Source organism: Sceloporus undulatus, chromosome 3 (assembly GCF_019175285.1).
Source record: "Sceloporus undulatus isolate JIND9_A2432 ecotype Alabama chromosome 3, SceUnd_v1.1, whole genome shotgun sequence".
In the NCBI taxonomy this organism is placed as follows: Eukaryota; Metazoa; Chordata; class Lepidosauria; order Squamata; family Phrynosomatidae; genus Sceloporus; species Sceloporus undulatus.
The window spans coordinates 155,605,154-155,624,046 of NC_056524.1; the positions used below are offsets into that span (position 1 = coordinate 155,605,154).

At 40.8% G+C, this 18,893-nt stretch overlaps 1 protein-coding gene across 1 annotated transcript in view; it reads left to right on the forward strand.

The window, feature by feature from the left end:
• LOC121925876 (heparan-alpha-glucosaminide N-acetyltransferase-like) overlaps window positions 1-14,800 on the forward strand; it is a 176,695-nt gene extending 161,895 nt beyond the window's left edge. The window contains exons 12-13 of the mRNA XM_042458448.1: window positions 7,393-7,519; window positions 14,687-14,800. Coding sequence (XP_042314382.1) covers window positions 7,393-7,519; window positions 14,687-14,800 — 241 coding nt within the window. The remainder of the gene's footprint in view (window positions 1-7,392; window positions 7,520-14,686) is intronic.
• Window positions 14,801-18,893: the final 4,093 nt, after the last annotated feature.

The window sequence follows — 18,893 nt, forward strand, 5'->3', positions numbered from 1 at the left end:
GTGGTGGAGAATAGAATGGACTTGACTATTCTTAACTTTAGTGTTCAGTTGTATATCTTTAAACTTTAGCATCTTGTCCAGTTCTTTTGTGGCTGCCTTTTCCATTCCTATTCTTTTTCTGATCAATTGACTGCAGTCACCATTCTTATTAATTTTTGATCCAAGGTACAGGAGCTGTTTAACTGTTTCAATTTCCTCATTATCTAGATCGAATTTATATAGATCCTCTGTGATTATTATTATTTCTTTATGTTTAGCAGTAAGCTTTTCTTTGCACTTTTTCTTTTATCTTCCTTAGTAATTCTCCCAAGTCTGTGATGTTTTCCGCTAGCAGTGTGGTGTCATCTACATATCCTAGATGGTTGATGTTTCTTCCTCCTATCTTCCTTGCTTCTTCTTCTGAGTCTAACCTTGCTCTTTGTATGATATTTTCTGTATACAAGTTGAACAAGTAGGGTGATAGAATACATCCTTGCCTGACCCCTTTGCCAATTGGGAACAATTCTGTTTCTCCATATTGTGTCCTAACACTAGCCTCTTGTCGTAGATACAGATTTCTCATGAGGACTATCAAATGTAGTGGCACTCCCATGTCTTTACAAGTGTTCCATAGTTTTTTGTGATCTATGCAGTCAAAGGCTTTGCTATAGTCTATAAAACACATGTTGTTTTACTTTTGGAATTCCTTGGTGCACTCCATTAGCCACCATATGTTTGCTATGTGGTCACTAGTGCCTCTTCCTTTCATGAGCCCCACTTGCAACTATGGGATTTCTCTCTCCATGTATGAGCGTTGTCTGTGTTGCAGAATTTTGAGCATGATTTTTCTTGCTTAGGAAATTAAGGCTGTGATCCTATAGTTGCTGCAGTCTTTTGTGTCTCCTTTTTTGTGAATTGGGATATATATTGATCTTTTTCTATCTGTTGACTCTCAAAAGTTGTTAAAAGCTTTGTTTGCAAAGAGGTTAAAAACAAAGCTAGGAAAAACTGAAGATTTCTTCAGTTCAGTGCAGAGCTTGCAAAAGATCTTTTCTAAACAAAGAAATAGCTCCTCATTTGTTAGGCTTGGTGTTTTTTTTCTTGAGTTGACATGCTTTGAGCAATTGTCATTGATTCTTACAGCATCATGTGTAATGTCACTACCAGAGTCTGCCCCCTGTGACATCACAAAGAGCTGTTTCTATGTTCCAGGTTTCCTGGCAGACCCATGGGCTGAAATGGCTGCATATTGTATGGTGGCAGGGTCAGAGACAGCAGAGTCAGCATTACTAGAACTGTGATCAGTAATGCACTGCCTGCATGTTATACAAAGTCCTGCCTACTCCTACCTCACTTTTCATTCTACATTTCCATCCTCTGGTGAACAGCCCACGAGAAACTGTGAGTAGGCATAGCAGAGGCAGATGAGACTATGAACATTTCTTTCCTGCAACAACAACAACAGCAGCAGCAACAACAACAATACTATAAAATGCAGCACTGTTCTTTTACAAACTTTCACTTTGGTGTGCTGTTTCTCCCACGTGAGAGGAATTTTTTAAATAAGATATGCAGTGATGGCCAATAGGTAGTTACTGTTAATTTTCAGTTTAGTGAAAGAACTATACTCCCATTTTTTTGCATCATTTAAAGTCTGTGGTGAGTCGTTGTCTATTATTGATAGAGTTTTTGCAAAATTGCTTGGAACAGGAAGTTAATGTTCAAATCCTTCTGATGTATCCAAAGAGCATAAAAAAGACTTGTAACAGCTAGGCTAAGTCATTACAACCGTTGATTTCAGTTATTAGGAGGAAATGATATGCCAGAAAAATGCAATAGATGGGGGGAAGTGTTCTCAATAGTGTAAAAAAATTGGATGCACCTTGTTCCTCTGAATCAGATTGCACAAGACAAGCATGAGTGTTTAATATCTCTCTGTATAGAAGCTAATGTGAAGTCATAAATCACACATATAAGCTTTTCAAGGAATAAAATCCTTTTTCTTCCAATAAATATTGAGCTAGAACCCTAAACTATCAAGAAAAAGATGTGTAGTTTCACACATAGAGGCTGGAGTTGGGGGCAGTTAGACCACCTTGTCTTTCGCATTATCCCACATAGGTCCATATTTTGTTTTGAGTGTTTGCTGAGAGAGCATTTCTGCCATCTTTTTATGTCTTAGCTTAGTTAAAGCCTACCTGAATACATTTTAAATCCCAGAAGTCTTTGCTTTCCTCTCTTAACACTGCAAATCTGGTAGAAAAATCATTCACCCATACACTATTATATTGCTGGGATCTCAAGGTAAGAACATAAGAACTATGATGGATCTGACCAAACATTCAACTACAGCAATCCTAAACATGCGGTGTAAAACAATACCTATAAACTGTATAGAATAGCTGCATTATTCATAAGATAAAATCTATGATCTACAAATGATAAACTAGAAGGCTTCTCTGCTACTTTGTGATGTTTAGTGGATCTTGCAAGTGATATTTTAATAGATTATCATCAGCCACGTTGGATCAGACCAAAGATTTATGTACTCCAACATTCTGTTAATATAGTAGCCAACTAGCTGCCTATGGAACAGCACAATAATGCCTATGTTCCCCAACAACTCATATACAGATGCACAGTACCTCAGACTGGAGGGAACATATACCTGTCATGACAAATAGCCCCTGATAGTTTTAAATTTGTTTAATCCTTTTAAAAGGATGTTAAAGCTGGTGGCCATTACTCATATTCTGGTAGTAGATAGCATGCTTTAACTGAATTTTTCTTATGTATGAAATTGTGAGATTTGTTTTATAAACACGATATCCTTTATATAAACATGATATTAAATTTATATAGTTCCATCAGCACACCTGGCAGAACTCCATAAGAAAGACAAAACAAAACAGGTTACTGCTCACCAAGGAACATATGCTCCAAATTCGGACAGTGGGTGGTCAACAAAGATGAGAGAGTGCCAAAAATGCAGTGGATAAAGTATGCAGGTGCAGTTATGTGTGGATGGGGTTCATTTCAGTTGGTGATGAGGATTAAAAAAAGAAGTCTTCTCAGGGTTATAGGTAGAAAGCAAGGAGTGGGTGAGGAAAGGAGAAATGAGGTTATTAGTTGTCAAGAAGAATTTTGCCTCCCATGAACTTTCCTTCATCCTCTAAATTTCAGGCACTGCAAAGAGTGAGAAACTGAAAATCATTATAATCTACAACTCTTATATTTGCCGAGTTCACATTCCCTTGGTAACTTTGTCTGCCCTGTTTCTTCAGATGCCTCAGCTGTATTTCCAGATTCTCAACTGAAGTTACTGCAATGCTAAAGATATGGGGACTGAAAGAAAATTCCATTGGAGGGGATTCTTTATTTAGGGGGAAATGACCAAATTTTGCTCCCTGCTGTAGTTATACTCCTGTGCCTTCTACCACCACTGTAGTACCACTTATACCCAAACTGAATTAAATGGATTTTTACATGTTGTTGGAGTTTGGTCTGTTTGTAGAGAGGGTCTTAATTCTTCAAATACTGGGGAGTCACATTAGTGGATTACTGAGGGGAGGCTTGAGCCATAGTCCCTTCTCTCACTGATGGCACATTCTGTACCTTGTGAAATCTACCTACAACAGTAAACAAAATATGCCCATTTCGCAAACATAGAGTAATGTGTTTTTGTTAGTTTTACTCTGTGCCTCACCTTGTGTCCAAGCATTACACTTAATGCTAGAGAATGATTTGAATAATGGCTAGTTTATGGTTTATGAAGAAAAAGTTGCCATTGCCTCTCTGTTCTATCATAACCTGGGGCAACCCTGTATGCTTTGGCACAAGGCAGGATCTAGTTTTGCTAAGTCAATATAACATTTTCCCTTTTCCCTGGCATCCCATTTTAAGCTCCTTGCAGACCACCACTACTACTATTATATTTATTTATATTGTGCCTTTTTCTTGGTTTGGGATTCAAGTTGTCTTACATCAGTTAAAACAGACAGCCAAAAAAAATATACCTTGTTGAAGTTGTTTTTGCTAACTGCTGTCAAGCCAACATTTTAAGGGCCACTGCTTCCCCAGCTCCCATCTGTTATTCAGTCAATATGTTCACCTGTACCTTCATCACTTGTTTTCACAATATGTCATGTTGTGTTTGTTGTTAACTGCCATCAAATTGACTTCAAGTTATGGTGACCCATGAATGAGGGACCTCCAAGTCCCCCTATCATCTATCACCCTGCTTAGGTTTTGCAGATTCAAGGCCACGTCTTCCTAGAATGAGTCTATCCATCTGGAATGGTGTCTTCTCCCTTTCCAACCCTTTCTATCCAACCAGCCATTATTGCCTTTTCTAATGAGTCAGATACAGTGGTACCCCGGGATACGAAATACCCAGGTTACGAAATTTCCGGGATACGAAAAAATCCCATAGGAAATAATTGTTCCGGGTTACGAATGTTTTTTCGGGTTACGAAAAAATTTTTGGTGCTTTTTTCGGCTTTTTCGCACGAAATCGCGGCTTTTCCCCATTAGCGCCTATGGCATTTCGGCTTGCGAATGCTTTTCGGGTTACGAAAGCGGCGGCGGAACGAATTAATTTCGTAACCCGAGGCACCACTGTATTTTCAGTAAATGGCCAAGGTACAACAGGTTTTAGGTCCAAAACAGCCCTAAAAGTTACCTTTCCAAGTCTCAAGAGCCAAACAGACTGCCCCAAAATGGAAGACTGGGGCAGCCACAGAACTGCTTGCCCTGGAGCTGCAGCAATCACATGCCATGGCCCCAATCCACCCCACCATTGGCCCAAATAGGAGTGGAAAAGATCTGCTCCTATTTGGGCCAGTAAATAGGTGGCCATGGTGCAATCCCCAGGCAGCGTCCGTGTGCTCAGGGTGGGGGGTATGGTCAAAACACCACACCCCTGGAGTGGCTTGAAGCCACCCCAGTCTGATTGACTGGGTGTCTACTGGGCATCTTGAGGGGCATGTGGCATCAAAATGCCACACTCCCAAGACACTTGGAAGCTGGCTTTTCTGGGCCGTCTGTTCTGCCCCTTAGTCTTCTAATTTCCTGACTGCAGTCTCAATTCTGATTAATCACAGAGTCAAAGTATGGAAAATCTTGAAGTATTTCAGTGTCTTTATTGTCTGCTTTAAAATTATATAAATCATCTGTGATCATAATTCTTTTTTTCTTATTGTTCAACTGTAAAACTGACTTTGAACTCTCTTACTTGACTTTCTTCAGTCATGGTTCCAAAATCTGCTTTTTAAAAAAAAAAAAAATTATTGCCCTCTTGTGTCAGGGGCAAACAGAAGCCTTCCTCACATGCACTCCCTGCTTCTCCAGCGTGCAGCTCTCCCTCTCATAGATGGGGCCAGGACATACTAGGAGGATGGAAAAACCCAGAAAGTCCTGCCCTGTCTTTTCCTCTTCTCCCAGAGAGTGTTTGAAGCTCAGTGGTAAGAGAAAGGAAAGGTCTCATTTGCCCCACCTTCTGGCCACATCTTCTCTTCCACTGAGCTCCTCATGTTTTACAAGGTACATTAATGATACATCCTGTTTCTTCCAAAAGCAGACATTTAGGGAGCAACAGTGGCATTGCTGGGATGGTGGTCATGGTGTCAACCCCCATATGGTGTGACCCAGTGCAGCCTACCACCCCCCACCCCCCATGCCTCCTAGTGATGCCTCTGTCACTAGGCCAGCACAGGTGAGAGGCTTTTCAGTCACTGCCTAGCCAGCCATTTAGTTGCTGCTCCAAGGATGACTGGGTGACAAAGGGAGCAGCAACCAAGATCGGTTGTTTTGAATGTTCCATAAACCAATAGATTTAATATCAAGAAATATGTGTAGGGGGGCACTAGAGTTGTCACTCAAGAAAAAAGGGGGCAGTACCCAAAAAACACCTGGGGACCGCTGCTTTATGTCTTTTTATGCTAAAACAGACTATCTCTTTGAATACTGATAAACTGGAAGGCAGAGGTTGAAAGCATTAAACTTCATTTGATGTTCTAAATGTTCACTACTCACTTGCCAGATTTCTAGGAGGACACGGTGCTGATAAGTTAAAAGACTGAGGATCAGTCTGAATGATCTTTCATGGTACCTTTAATCTTTATTATTCTATGATTGTAAAGTTGAGGTCTGCACAACAAAAGAGTGGATTAAACAGTCAAACCTCCTGCCAAACAGTTACAGTTGTATTAAGTAATGCAATGGCCATACACTTTTAGTAAGGAAATTACTTTTAACAAAACCAGGGTGACTCCTGGAAAGAGACATGTCTTTCGTCCTCTGTCGTCTCCCTCCTCTTGGGAGATGAGGTCAGCATGATATGTGTCTGTGAAGAAGCAAGCAGTTTGGAGTTAAAAACACAGGCAGAATCAATGAGACGAGTTTGAGGTCTGTGACAGCATCCAGGGATCTGACTGTGTCCTCCTAGAAATCTGATGAGTGAGCAGTGATTTTTGGGACATCAGTTGGATGCTTTAAACCACCACCATATTCTCAAGGTACTTCTAGGTAAATGCAAATATTACACAATGATAGTAAGGTTCCAGCAGTAACTTCATTTGATAGAAACAACTTTAATAATCACTGGAAGTCCCCAAAATCTCACTCTTGGAACACTGCAATGCACTTGATGGTGGTATACATCTGATGACACTCTCCACTGTGTAAGAATTTCAGAAGAGCCCTGTTGGTTAGACTAAAGGCCTATCTACGCCAACATTTTTTTCATGCACTGGCAATTTTGCCCATGGGAAGCTAACCAGGGGAGCAGTTGTAACCCTGCCAACAGGCAAATAATGACTATCTGCTTGATAGGGGGTATTTGAAGTTTCAGTCTTACATTTTATGTACATACGTTCAGTGAGAAAAGGCTAAAAGACTAGTACATGGAAAACACAGCTTTGATGGGGCTAAATCAGAGCAGTAAATACTGACACAATAGAACTAATTTTATATTCTGTTCATGATACCTTCTTCCATTGTTCAACAAAGATGGTGAAAGCAAAGTAACATCAAACATTTGAATTAGCTGGGATGCATTTTGTAGATATTTTGCACCAGATGGTTTGCCTCAATTAGAGAAGCCTGTTTTCAGATTGCCTTATTCTTATGCATTTTAAAAATTATATTCCATTCCAAGGGAAGATCAGAGAAACTACACAAAACAAATACAACCCAGTGGTTGCCAGAATTAGAACTTTTGAGGCCTTCAGAGATCAATAAGATCATTATATTTAATAGTGCATATGTAGCCAATGCTATTTTGGGATTGAAAATAAATGACTAATTCATTTTCAAATTCATTTCATTTCACTCTGCTCTTCTGACAAAAAGAAAACTGGTTGCAATGCTTGGAAAACTGACAGATGCAATTAATATTGTGTATTCTCTCTGCAGAGGTTACCTGGGCCCTGGGGGAATAGGAGATGATGGAAAATACCCCAATTGTACTGGCGGTGCAGCAGGGTACATTGATAAGTTGTTGCTTGGAGAAGAACACATGTACCACCATCCTACATGTAAGGTAATCAATTATCTCAGCAGCTGCCTTGGTTGAAATCTTAATAAGTGGTTGGTTGATTTTGCCTCTGGCTTTTATACAAGAACATCACTCACTAATAGCCCAGTCATTCCCGGTACTCCTCAGACATTGGCCACATATAGCCAGACAAAAGAAATATTTATTGTGGTAGTATCAACTTATTCATCCTGCTTTCCACTGCTGGTGGATGGAAAAATCTGGTACTGAAGTCACTGTAAGCCTTAAAAACTAGGATTGTGAGGTTTAAGTACAAAAGCAATCTTAGGGCCTGTTACAGACTGCCAAAATAAAGCTGCTTCGGGTCTCTTTGGAGGTATGCTGTTTAAATGATGCATGCATCCTAAGAATCCAGAAGCTGTACCAAAGCTGCACTCCAGTGCTTAGGAATGGAGTGTGGCTTTGGCGCGACCTCCGGACTCTTAGGACCCATGCATAATTTAAATAGCATACCTCCAAAGAGACCGAAAGCAGCTTTATTTTGGCAGTCTGTAACAGGCCTTAGTTCTCAGGAAAGTGATTTCCTTTTAGATGGACTTTTAAAAGTTATTGAATATCTTTATCTCTGTTCTAGAAGTTGTGCTTTAATTTTGCAGAAAGTGGTCAGTGTTTGAAAGTATATTTTGTGGAATGAACTAATTTACTATATACACAACTTTTTCGGCTCCATCCTTAAATGGGCAATATCTAGCAATAAAGGTTTTGCAGCTGGTGCACAAGCACAGTATTACGTATGTTATCATGTGGCATTAAAAATCTTTAAATGAAGTCAAAAATTTCTATTGCAGTACTAATTACTAGCTTGGTAGATGAAGGGAATGCTGTGGATATAGTATATCTTGATTTCAATAAGGCCTTTGACAAGGTTTCCCACTTAGGGCAGAAAAATAAAATGCACAGATATAAGATGGGGGACACCTGGCTGAATGAGACTACATGTGAAAGGGATCTTGGAGTCCAAGTAGACCACAAGTTGAACATGAGTGAACAGTGTGATGCGGCAGCTAAAAAGGCCAATGCAATTTTAGACTGCATCAATAAAATTATAGTGTCTAGATCAAGAGAAGTAATAGTGCCACTGTATTTTGCTTTGGTCAGGCCTCACCTGGTATATTGTGTCCAGTTCTGGACACCACAATTCAAAAAGGACATTGAAAAACTGGAGCATGTCCAAAGGAGGGCGACTAAAATGGTGAAGGGTCTGGAAACCATGCCCTTTGAGGAACGGCTTAGGGAGCTGGGGATGTTTAGCCTGGAGAAAAGAAGATTAAGAGGTGATATGATCGCTCTGTTTAAATACTTGAAGGGATGTCATATTGAGGAGGGAGCAATCTTGTTTTTTGCTGCTCCAGAGAACAGGACCCAGAACAATGGATGCAAGCTCCAAGAAAAGAGATTCCACCTCAACATTAGGAGGAACTTCCTGACAGTAAGGGCTGTTCGACAGTGGAACAAACTCCCTCGGAGTGTAGTGGAGTCTCCTTCCTTGGAGGTCTTTAAGCAGAGGCAGGATGGCCATCTGTCAGGGATGCTTTGATTTGGATTTCCTGCATGGCAGGGGGTTGGACTGGATGGCCCTTGTGGTCTCTTCCAACTCTATGATTCTATGATTCTAAAACATTAAATAGTGGAACACTTATCTGAGTGCTTCCTCTTTTCTTAAAAACACAATTGGCTAGTATTTCACTGTGATATGATTTCAATTTAGTTGTGTTGTCTGGAGTCTACTGAAATAATTTTGTTTGCTGAATGTAACTAGAAGACACCATCTATGATGAGCATATCCCTTCATCTTTCAAAGTGAAGATGTCCTGATGAGACACTTGGCTTCTCTAACTCTTGAGGCCTTTTTACTGGGTGCATACCATCAACAGGGATGGGAGGGCAATAGGAATAAAGATAGCTGAGGAAGAGAACAGGCACTGAAAGGAAGTTGAGGCAGGATGGAACCTAGAGTCAACAAACAGCAGTTTGCTGGCATGTCTCATAGTTACATTTTCTGCTGTCTCCATAAACCATGCTGCTGGAAAATGGTTAGTGTAGTGGTATGTACAATTTTGCTTTATCGGTCCATGGGAGGAGTCAGTATGGTTTGCAGCAAAGCACTATTAAAGGACAGTGAAATAAACTACCAGTGCAGCTTCAGATACATACAGTTCACAAAATTATAGAAAACTGGAAAGTTTGCTGTTGGGTCTCTGAACACTTGGACTCAAACCCCTAATTTGCATTATTGTGATTTTATTATCCTATTTCTTAATAGAATGTATTGTTATATTTTACTATTCATATGACATTTGTAAAATGTCATATGAGGACCTACATACATTCTACCTAGACAACGAGGAAATCAAAATAGTAAAAGAATTCCTGTACCTAGAATCAAACATCAATCAGGATGGAGATTGCAGTCAAGAAATCAAAAGACTAGGATTGGGAAGGGCAGCCATGAAAGAGCTAGAAAAGTTCCTAAAGAGTAAGGATATACCACTGAAAACAAAAGTTAGAATTCTCCAAGCCATTGTATTCCCATCATCATGTACAGATATAAGAGGTGGACAGTAAAGAAAGAAGACAAGAGAAAAATCAATTCATTTGAGGTGTGGTGCTGGAGAAGAGTGCTGAGGTACCATGGACAGCCAAACAGATGAATAAATAGATCCTTAAACAGATTAATCCAGAGGTCTCCCTAGAAGCCAAGGCCCCATACAGACAGGCCAAAATAAAGCTGCTTCGGGTCACTCTGGAGGTATGCTGTTGAAATTATGCATGTATCCTAAGAGTCTGGAAATCACACCAAAGCCATGCTCCAATCCTAAGGACTGGAGTGTGGCTTTGGCACAGCTTCTGGACTCTTAGAACGCATGCATCATTTAAACAGCATAACACCAAAGTGATCTCAAGCAGCTTTATTTTGGCCTGTCTGTATGGGGCCCAAGATGATCAAATTGAGACTGTCATACTTTCACCACATCATGAGAAGGCATGACTCATTGGAAGAGACAATAATGCTAGGAAAGGTAGAGGGCAGTAGACAGAGAGGAAGACCCTATGCTAGACGGATAGACTCAATTAGGGAGGTCACGGGTATGAATTTACAGGATTTGAGCAGAGCAGTGGAGGATAGGGGGTCTTGGAGATGTGTCATCCACAGGGTCTTCATGATTCAATGTCAGCTTGAGGGCAATTAACAACAAAATTGATCATATTGACTGACGTTTGTTGCTGTGTGCCTTTAAGTTGTTTCCGACTTATGGTAGCCTCAGTGCAAACCTATCATGAGCTCTTCATAGCAAGTTTCTTCAGAGGGAGTTTGCCAGTGCCATCCGCTGAGGATGTGTGTGGGACTTGTCCATGGTCACCCAGTAAGTTTTGATGGCCAAGCCAGGATTCAAATCCTGGTCTCTAGAATCATAGTCCAGCGCTCAAACCACTACATCATGCTGGCTTTTATTTCTTTTATTATGTGTCTTCAAGTCAACTTGGAAATATGGTGCCCTTTAACAGGCATCTCCTGACAAGATTTATTCAAAGGATGTTTGCTATTGCCTTCTTCTAAGGCTGAGAACCTGTGACTTGCTGAAGCCCCCCTGGTGGGTTTCCATGACTGAAGGATCATTTGAACACAAGTCTGTTGGCATTCTAGTCCAATCTGCTCTGAATCCCAGTCCTGGGAAAAGAGCAGGATACAAATAAATATAATAAATAAATAAATAAATCCTCAGACCATTACACCACATTGACTCTCTTTATTTACATTTATAAAGCCAATAATCTGGCAAGTGTAGATGGATTTGTTGTAGTTTTTAGCTCTGTCTTCTTTGTCTGAGCAGATGGGTTGAGTTAATAGCAGAGTCTAGTTTAATATTACCCCATATGAGTCTCTCTCCTTTGCTGGACATACTACCAATCTGGCTTTCAGACATTCTCTCTTTCTACTGCCTTCTACCTTTCCTAGAATTATTGTCTTTTCTAATGAGCCATGCTTTCTCATGACGTGGCCAAAGTACAGCCTCAAATTCATCATCTTGGCTTCCAGGGAGAATTCAAGCTTGAACTACTCCAGGATCCATTTTGTCTTTTTGGTCATTGACTATATCCTCAGCACTCTTCTCCAGCACCACATCTCAAATAAGTTGATTTTCTTCCTGTCTGCTTTATTCACTGTCCAGCTTCCACATCTGAACATGGTGATGGGGAACACAGTGGCTTAGGCGTGGAACAGACCACCCAAAAAGGGCAGCCTGCCGGTGCCTGGATTTTCTCCAGAGGGAAGCCTCAGCTACCAAATGGCGAGGCTTCCCGCCGGTGGAAAACGAGCGGGTTCTTTTTGCGTCACGCTTGCGATGCCCAAGTGTGCAAATGGTGCACTGATTATGTCACAAGCACGAGGTGACGTGTTGGCGCTATGCATTCATCAAGTTGTAATGGCGGTGCCCATGTAGACAGGACGCCACCATTTTAACGCCGCCAGTACGTACTAGGGATAGGGAGAGTCTGCATGGTGCACACTCCCCAACCCTAGTAATGCCGTTGCCACGCCACATTTTGCCCATCTGTACCAGGCCATCGATTATTCTAACTTTAATGCTCAGTTGTATATCTTTACTCTTTAGGCTCTTGTCTAGTTCTTCCATAGCTGCTCTTCCCATTCCTAGTCTTTTTCTGATTTCTTGACTGCAGTCTCTATTCTGATTAGTATTTGATCCAAGATATGGGAGATCTTTGACTGTTCCAATTTCCGTATTACCTAGGTTGAATTTATGTAAATCTCCTGTGCTCATTATTTTTGTTTCCTTTATGTTCAGGAGTAAGCCTACCTTTGTACTTTCTTTTTTAAACTTTCCTTAGTAATTGTTCCAAATATCTAATATTTTCTGCTAGTAGTGTGGTGTCATCTGCATATCTTAGATTGTCTATGTTCCTCTTATCTTCACTCCTACTTCTTCTGAGTCTAAACCTGCTCTTCATACAATATTTTCTGCATACAGGTTGAACAAATAGGGTGATAGAATGCAGTCTTTCCTTACCTTTTTGACAATTTAGAACCATACAGATGCTCCTAAATCGTTACCACCTCTCCTTCCCAATGTTAAAAACAGTCATCTTGAGGCAGTTGGTCATCTGTATCCAGCTCATATCTTAGAAGCGGTCTGCCATTGCTACAGTTACCATACTGAGGCTTCTGTGACCAATACCCTCTATGACATCAGCAGGTGTTCAACCAGTCATTGCCATGGAGTGCCCTGGGTCTGGCACAGTCAGAGGATTCAGACTCTGAAGACATAGAGGAGGCTGAGGCAGGGGCAGATCTGGGGCTGCCTGGATCAGCAGTCTCAAAGGATGCTCAGGAAGCTGCAGAGGGAGAAACAGACTCTATGGACCCGAGGCTGCAGGTACTAGGACCTGTGGAGCAAAGACAGATCAAGGAGTCTTTGAGGCGCTCTTCTAGGCTAGAAGCCAAGAGAAGAGCGAATAGGTTTCAGCTGAGAGAAGCAGAGACCTTTTAAAAGACCTCCAAGTGCAGAGATTCTTTGCAGCCAACAACCAGTCTTGCAGCCTTGTTGTTCCTTCCTCTTTGATTCAAGATTGGTTATCTGATCTGTGGACTTGCCTTGTGACTACGCATTTGCCTCTGCTATGATTGGCTGACTGGTATTATGTGACCTTTGGACTGGGCTCTGAATTATTCCTTGTATAATCACCTGCTGTGCTGCCCTCAATCGAGGTAAGCAGGACAGTCATTTATTTTCATCTCTCATCATTCCAAACATATACTAGTTATTAGCAAACTGGTTTTTTTAATTTAAAAACTTTCAAAATGAAAACTGAAGTCAACAAATCAGAAAAGGAAGAATAGCTGTAAAGGAACTAGATAAGATCTTCCAGTGTAAAGATATATCATTGAATGTCAAAGTCAGGATCATTCATGGCGTAGAGCATTTTTGAGTTCTAATATAGGCAAAAAAGCAGAACAGTAAAGAACGCTGACAGGAAAAAGACATCAACTCATTTGAACTGTGTTGGAGAAGAGTTCTGTACATAACAACGGATCACCATGGACAAAGACAAATGGGTCCTAGAGCAAATCAAGCCAGAACTCACTGCAACTAAAAATGACTAAATGGAGGCTATCATACTTTGGACATATCATGAGGCACCATAACATATTAGAACAGACATTAATGCTTGGTAAAGTTGTAGGCAGTAGGAAAAGAAGAACACATTATACATTGTTTTCCTCAGTTGAGGAAGACACAGCTTGCAAGAGTTTACAAGACTTCAGCAGGCCTGTAAATAGCAGGATATCTTGGAGGTTTCTTATTCATAGGGTCACCATACGTCGAAGCAGATTTGACAGCGCATATCAACAGCGAAGCACATATCTGCTTGCTTAAAGTTACCAATTCACCCCCTCCACCATTTTTTATCAAGGTACAGGTAAATAGAAAAGGTGTGCATATGCATGCACGCACTAACTTGCAAACACACAGTATATTCAGTTGTAAAAAGAAGTTCACATTCATTTGCTCTCCTTTGAGATGGGGTTTTAAGAGTTTGCATGGGGTGGGAAAATTGGCTATTGCACTTGACTTGACTTAACGTAAATAGATGGGGTCATTACTGTTCTCCACTGCTGTAAATTAGAAAATGCTCAATTTCTTGTGTTTCTACCAGGTCACTTCTTTTTTTTCCAGTGTGCTCCTTGACATCTAAATATTTCCTTCCTGCAGCTCATTTTCTTAACCACTCTGTGCTTATTTGTGTTAACCATTTGTGTGACAGACACTTAGTTGTTGTTTTTGTTGGAGCTTAAAAATAAATTGAGGCAAAAACATATATTATTACTAATTACATACATTTATACTTCTTAATACAGTACTGAGAATGTTGTTAGAAAATGTATTACTGGTTTTTTTGGCACAGGCTAAATGAACAAATGAGCTCACTGATTCAGAGATTTTTGTGTTAATGGCTGTGTCTGTTGCATTACAACACAGATACGAACCTGTAATGCAGTGATACAATCTGATTGTATGCCACATGTCTTATGCACCCCACATTTATTCTGTGACCCACTATTTTGTCTCTTGGGAGGTTGTGTGTTGCTTTAGATCTGTAATTTGAGCAAATACGTTCTTTTCTTCTCAGGAGATGTACAACACCACTCAACCTTTTGATCCTGAAGGCGTGCTGGGTACAATTAACTCCATTCTCTTGGCATTTTTTGGACTTCAGGTAATTGCAACAGGACATCAGAAGTGAGCAAAGACCTCCTGTTTGTTAAAATATTTGATGTGTTAATGGTGTTGCAGTTAACATATCATGTGCATTATGTTTTGTTGAGATTAGATGGCCATTCCCCCCTCATATCATATATTGTCAGTTTGGGGATTATATGGCTGTGAAGGGGACGGATGACAGTGCAGAGGTAAGATGGGGAAAGAAAAGCTATCCAGAGCCACTAGAATCCTCTAGAAATGTTATAACAGAAGTTAGAAATATTTATTCTTACTAGTGGGATCAGCAATAGAACGTAGCAATGTGGCTTTCTATTTATGAATGTACTCCATACCATTTTCCATCCTCCTATGCTTTCCTAAGGCAAGCGTTGCAATTCCTGAAAATGAGGCAACTGCCTCAGGCAGCAGATTTTGGCTGACACTGAAAAGGCAGAAAACTGTTATTTAATTTATGACTGCTGCATTTTTCTTCCAGGCAGAGGCATTAGAGATATATTTTTTCGCCTCATAATTGCCCTTCAGATGCAAAACAGAAACCAACAATAGCATTTAAAACTTTGATAGGGCATTATTGCCTTCCTTAGAGCACTTCCAGATTAGTCTGGAAAAGTGTGAATTCTTGTAATGTAAACTCCTTTAGGCCTGTTACAGACAGCCAAAATAAAGCTGCTTGAGTCACAGTGGAGGTTGGTGTTTCAATGATGCATGCGTCCTAAGAGTCCAGAAGCCAAACACCAAAGCCACGCTCCAGCCCAGAGGTGGGCTTTGGTGTGGCTTCTGGACTCTTAGGACGCATGCATCATTGAAACACCATACTCTCAACTGTGACTGTGAAGCGAGCTTATTATTTTGGTCTTGTCTGTAACAGGCCTTAGTTTTTTGCCAGATCTTACTGGTTCTAGTGCTTTCCCATCTATACATCTATTCTTTGGGGAGGCATTTGTAACTGTTTATGTGATCTGCACTGGAATCTTTCCAAAGGTGTTTTTTTTTTTTAAAAAAAAATGGTGGCATGGTTTGTGATGTTTTCATATGGTTTGAGGACAAGTTTTCTCCTCTTTGAGTTTTTAGAACTTGTGTTTGTTGTTGTTATAAAGTACAGTGCAAAAGCATTGTATATCACTAAATGCACAATAGCACTATAACTCTAAATCTAAAGTTAAAAAGAAAAGAGAAGACGAAATGAAAATGAAAATGAAATATATTGTTCTGCTATGTACAGTAATTCAAAAGAAATCAACTTGAGGGTGCAAATCAAATGTTGCAGCTGATGCTGGGGAATACCAGATAATGACCAGGTAAAAATAAACAATCATTTAGATATTTTAAAAACCTGCAAGAACTACAGCAACAAGTACCACAACCTCCTGACACAGTTGCCCTGTTTGGAGGAGCTCACAGGCAGAAAAATATTTTGGGTTGTCCCCATCCATCAGATAGTAATCCATGTCCCCTGAATGCTTTTTTGAGTAGTAGTTGAGATGTTTACAAGGACCTCATCCGTGAGTGTTTTTTTTATCCCTGAAGTTTTGTGGTTTTGTTTTTTGAGGAGTGGGGAGAAGGTGGATTTAAGTAAACTTCTGCGTCTGCTAGGGACAATGCTTTCATCATGTGTGAAGGTAGAGTACCAGAGGCTAAATAAGTACTTGAAGAATTAAAATCATCGTTACTGTATGACAAAGGCACTAATGGGTGATTCCAAAAGAGAAAGTTTGGCACTTTACAGCATCGGTATTTGCTGCGCCAGGGAATCACAGCGGAAAACCGTGCGATTCCCTGACACAGCATAAAGAACCCGCAAAAAGTGGGTTCTTTTTGTGGCATGGAAATGATGCCGCAAAACACCAATGGCACACTTGCAGCATCATTTCCGTGCCGCAACATGCTGACGCTAAGCATCCGCTATGTCAAAATGGCGTCGCCCATGTAGAAAGGGTGCCGCCATTTTGTACGTGCTCGGCACGTACTAGGGCTAGGACATCCAGAAGGGACGCCCTTTTCTAACCCTAGTATGTGCCGAGCATGTACTTTTTGCCCGTGCAGAACGGGCCTGTGATTGTTTTTATTTTTGTAATAGCAGACCCTCAGGCATAACAATAAAATTTGTTTTGCGGGTTGCTATGCTGCAACAAATTTCCTTCAGAGGAAGAAAAGAAATGGAAGACGAAGAAAAAAATAAAGTGAAAACAACTTCTATGCATTTTCCACATACTATTTTAAGTCAGACTTGTTAGCTCCCATACTGGAAAAACAGCAGATGACTCCCAGGCAGCCATTCTTTGGATCTTGAAATGCAGCATTTTACAAGAGAGAATCACTGCTTTTGAATCACTGATGCAAAATCCTTGTAGGTTTTCCATGGCAGGGCAATAGTTTCCTTATGGCAAAACCAAAAGACGATTTTTTAAAATTGTAGCCTGAGTTTTCGTGGACTAGAGCCCATTTCATCTGATACAAGATGAAGTGCATCAAATGAAGTGGACTCTTTTTCACAAGGCTTATTCATTAATGTTGCTCAGGACTCCTTTCTGGTTTTGCTGTACAGACAGATTAACACTGCTGTCTCTTGAGAAGTAGTTTCCACTTGGATTTCTCTGCAGAAAGGGGGGAAAAAACAAAGTTGTCCCAGAAAGTGCCTTTTTGGAGTTTTTGGTTGTGATAGTGATGGCCACAAATACATGACCCATCTCCTTCAATCTTCCTTATGGACTGAATTTATGAAGAGAAAGAGGTTCAGCCATTTTGTATATATAAACCCACAATGCACGCACAGGGATGTGGGGTTCTTTTATGGACAGAACACAATCCTGCTTATTTTCTTTCTGTTTTCTAGCATTTTAAAGACACTGATTTGTTTAACAGATGCTGTACATCGTGAGAATGCAAGGAAAACAAGTAAAAAGCAACAGCCTCTTTTGTCTGAAATGCTTAAGAAAATGGGGTGTTCTGTAAATATATGGAAAAGCTGCTTTTTAAGGAATCTTTTATGACTCCCCTTGGTCTGAAGCTAGTTACCCAGAGTTTTGAAATCCAATGCTTGTTACAACTTTTATGGGACTCTTGTTGCCTAATTTTACTGCCACAGTTAATTCTTGGGTTTGTATGAGGTGTCAGGTCTGTCAGCTGGGAGAAACAGAGAGCGGATTAGAAAATAAGTCTGAGAGACTAGTTTTCCCCCCCAGTGTTCCACATTTGCCATCAGGGCCCTTTCAGCAGAGTCCTCCTTCAGGACAGCTGCTGCCTGACATCATGGTGAAGGCTAGAATTCCCTGCAGATGTTTGCTGTGTAATTTGCTGAGAGTGGTTTTTGAATCTAGCAGGGTGTTAAGACTTCAGTCTTAACCAATTCCTGCATTTTAGAAGAAGACAACCCTTCAAGGTTGGTCACACTAATCCCAAACAAACCCAGGGTGGGAAAAGTGTAGTGAAAGCAATATGACTCCACAATAGGAACACAGGAAACTATGTTGCACCAGGCCAAACCTTTGGCTCATCTCCCACAACATCTAACTGGCAATGGCTCCCCAGAGTCCCAAATGTAGGACGTTCACCTCACTTGCTTCCTGGTCCTTTTAACTAGAGGCGCAGCATATGGGTTTGCTCACGCCAAAGTCTCTTGTGCTGCTCCTTCAACAGCGTAATGTGAAAACCACAAAGTGTGAGAGGAAAAAGACATCTGGAAGACAAGGTTTAACTTCGTGTTGAAGAGGCTTGCGTTCCAGCAATGCTATTTCCTTGGTGCGAATTGCACCACCTCTGAAAAGTAGAAGGTGTTTTATCTTGCAGGATGGGCAAGAAGAGAGAGCCATTTGGCTACTGCCAGTGAAGAAGCTGGAGAATTTGATGGGACTGAAAGGGGTGCATTTTTTTCCAGTAAGGAAGGAGAGATTCTGATTTGCCAGTCTTCAGGACTCTGTAGTGTAGGTTGGCACTCTGATTGCAACTTGCAGCAATGATGGGAAGGTTTGGGACAGCATTGCTATGGTCCCTAGTGGGGTGGGAAGATGGTCCAGTGCACACGCACCCTATAATCAGGAAGTCACTCTCCCCTGATGTATTGGGGGTAAAGAAATCTGTGTGGAATGGGCATGGATACCACTCTGTGGTTTGGCTCT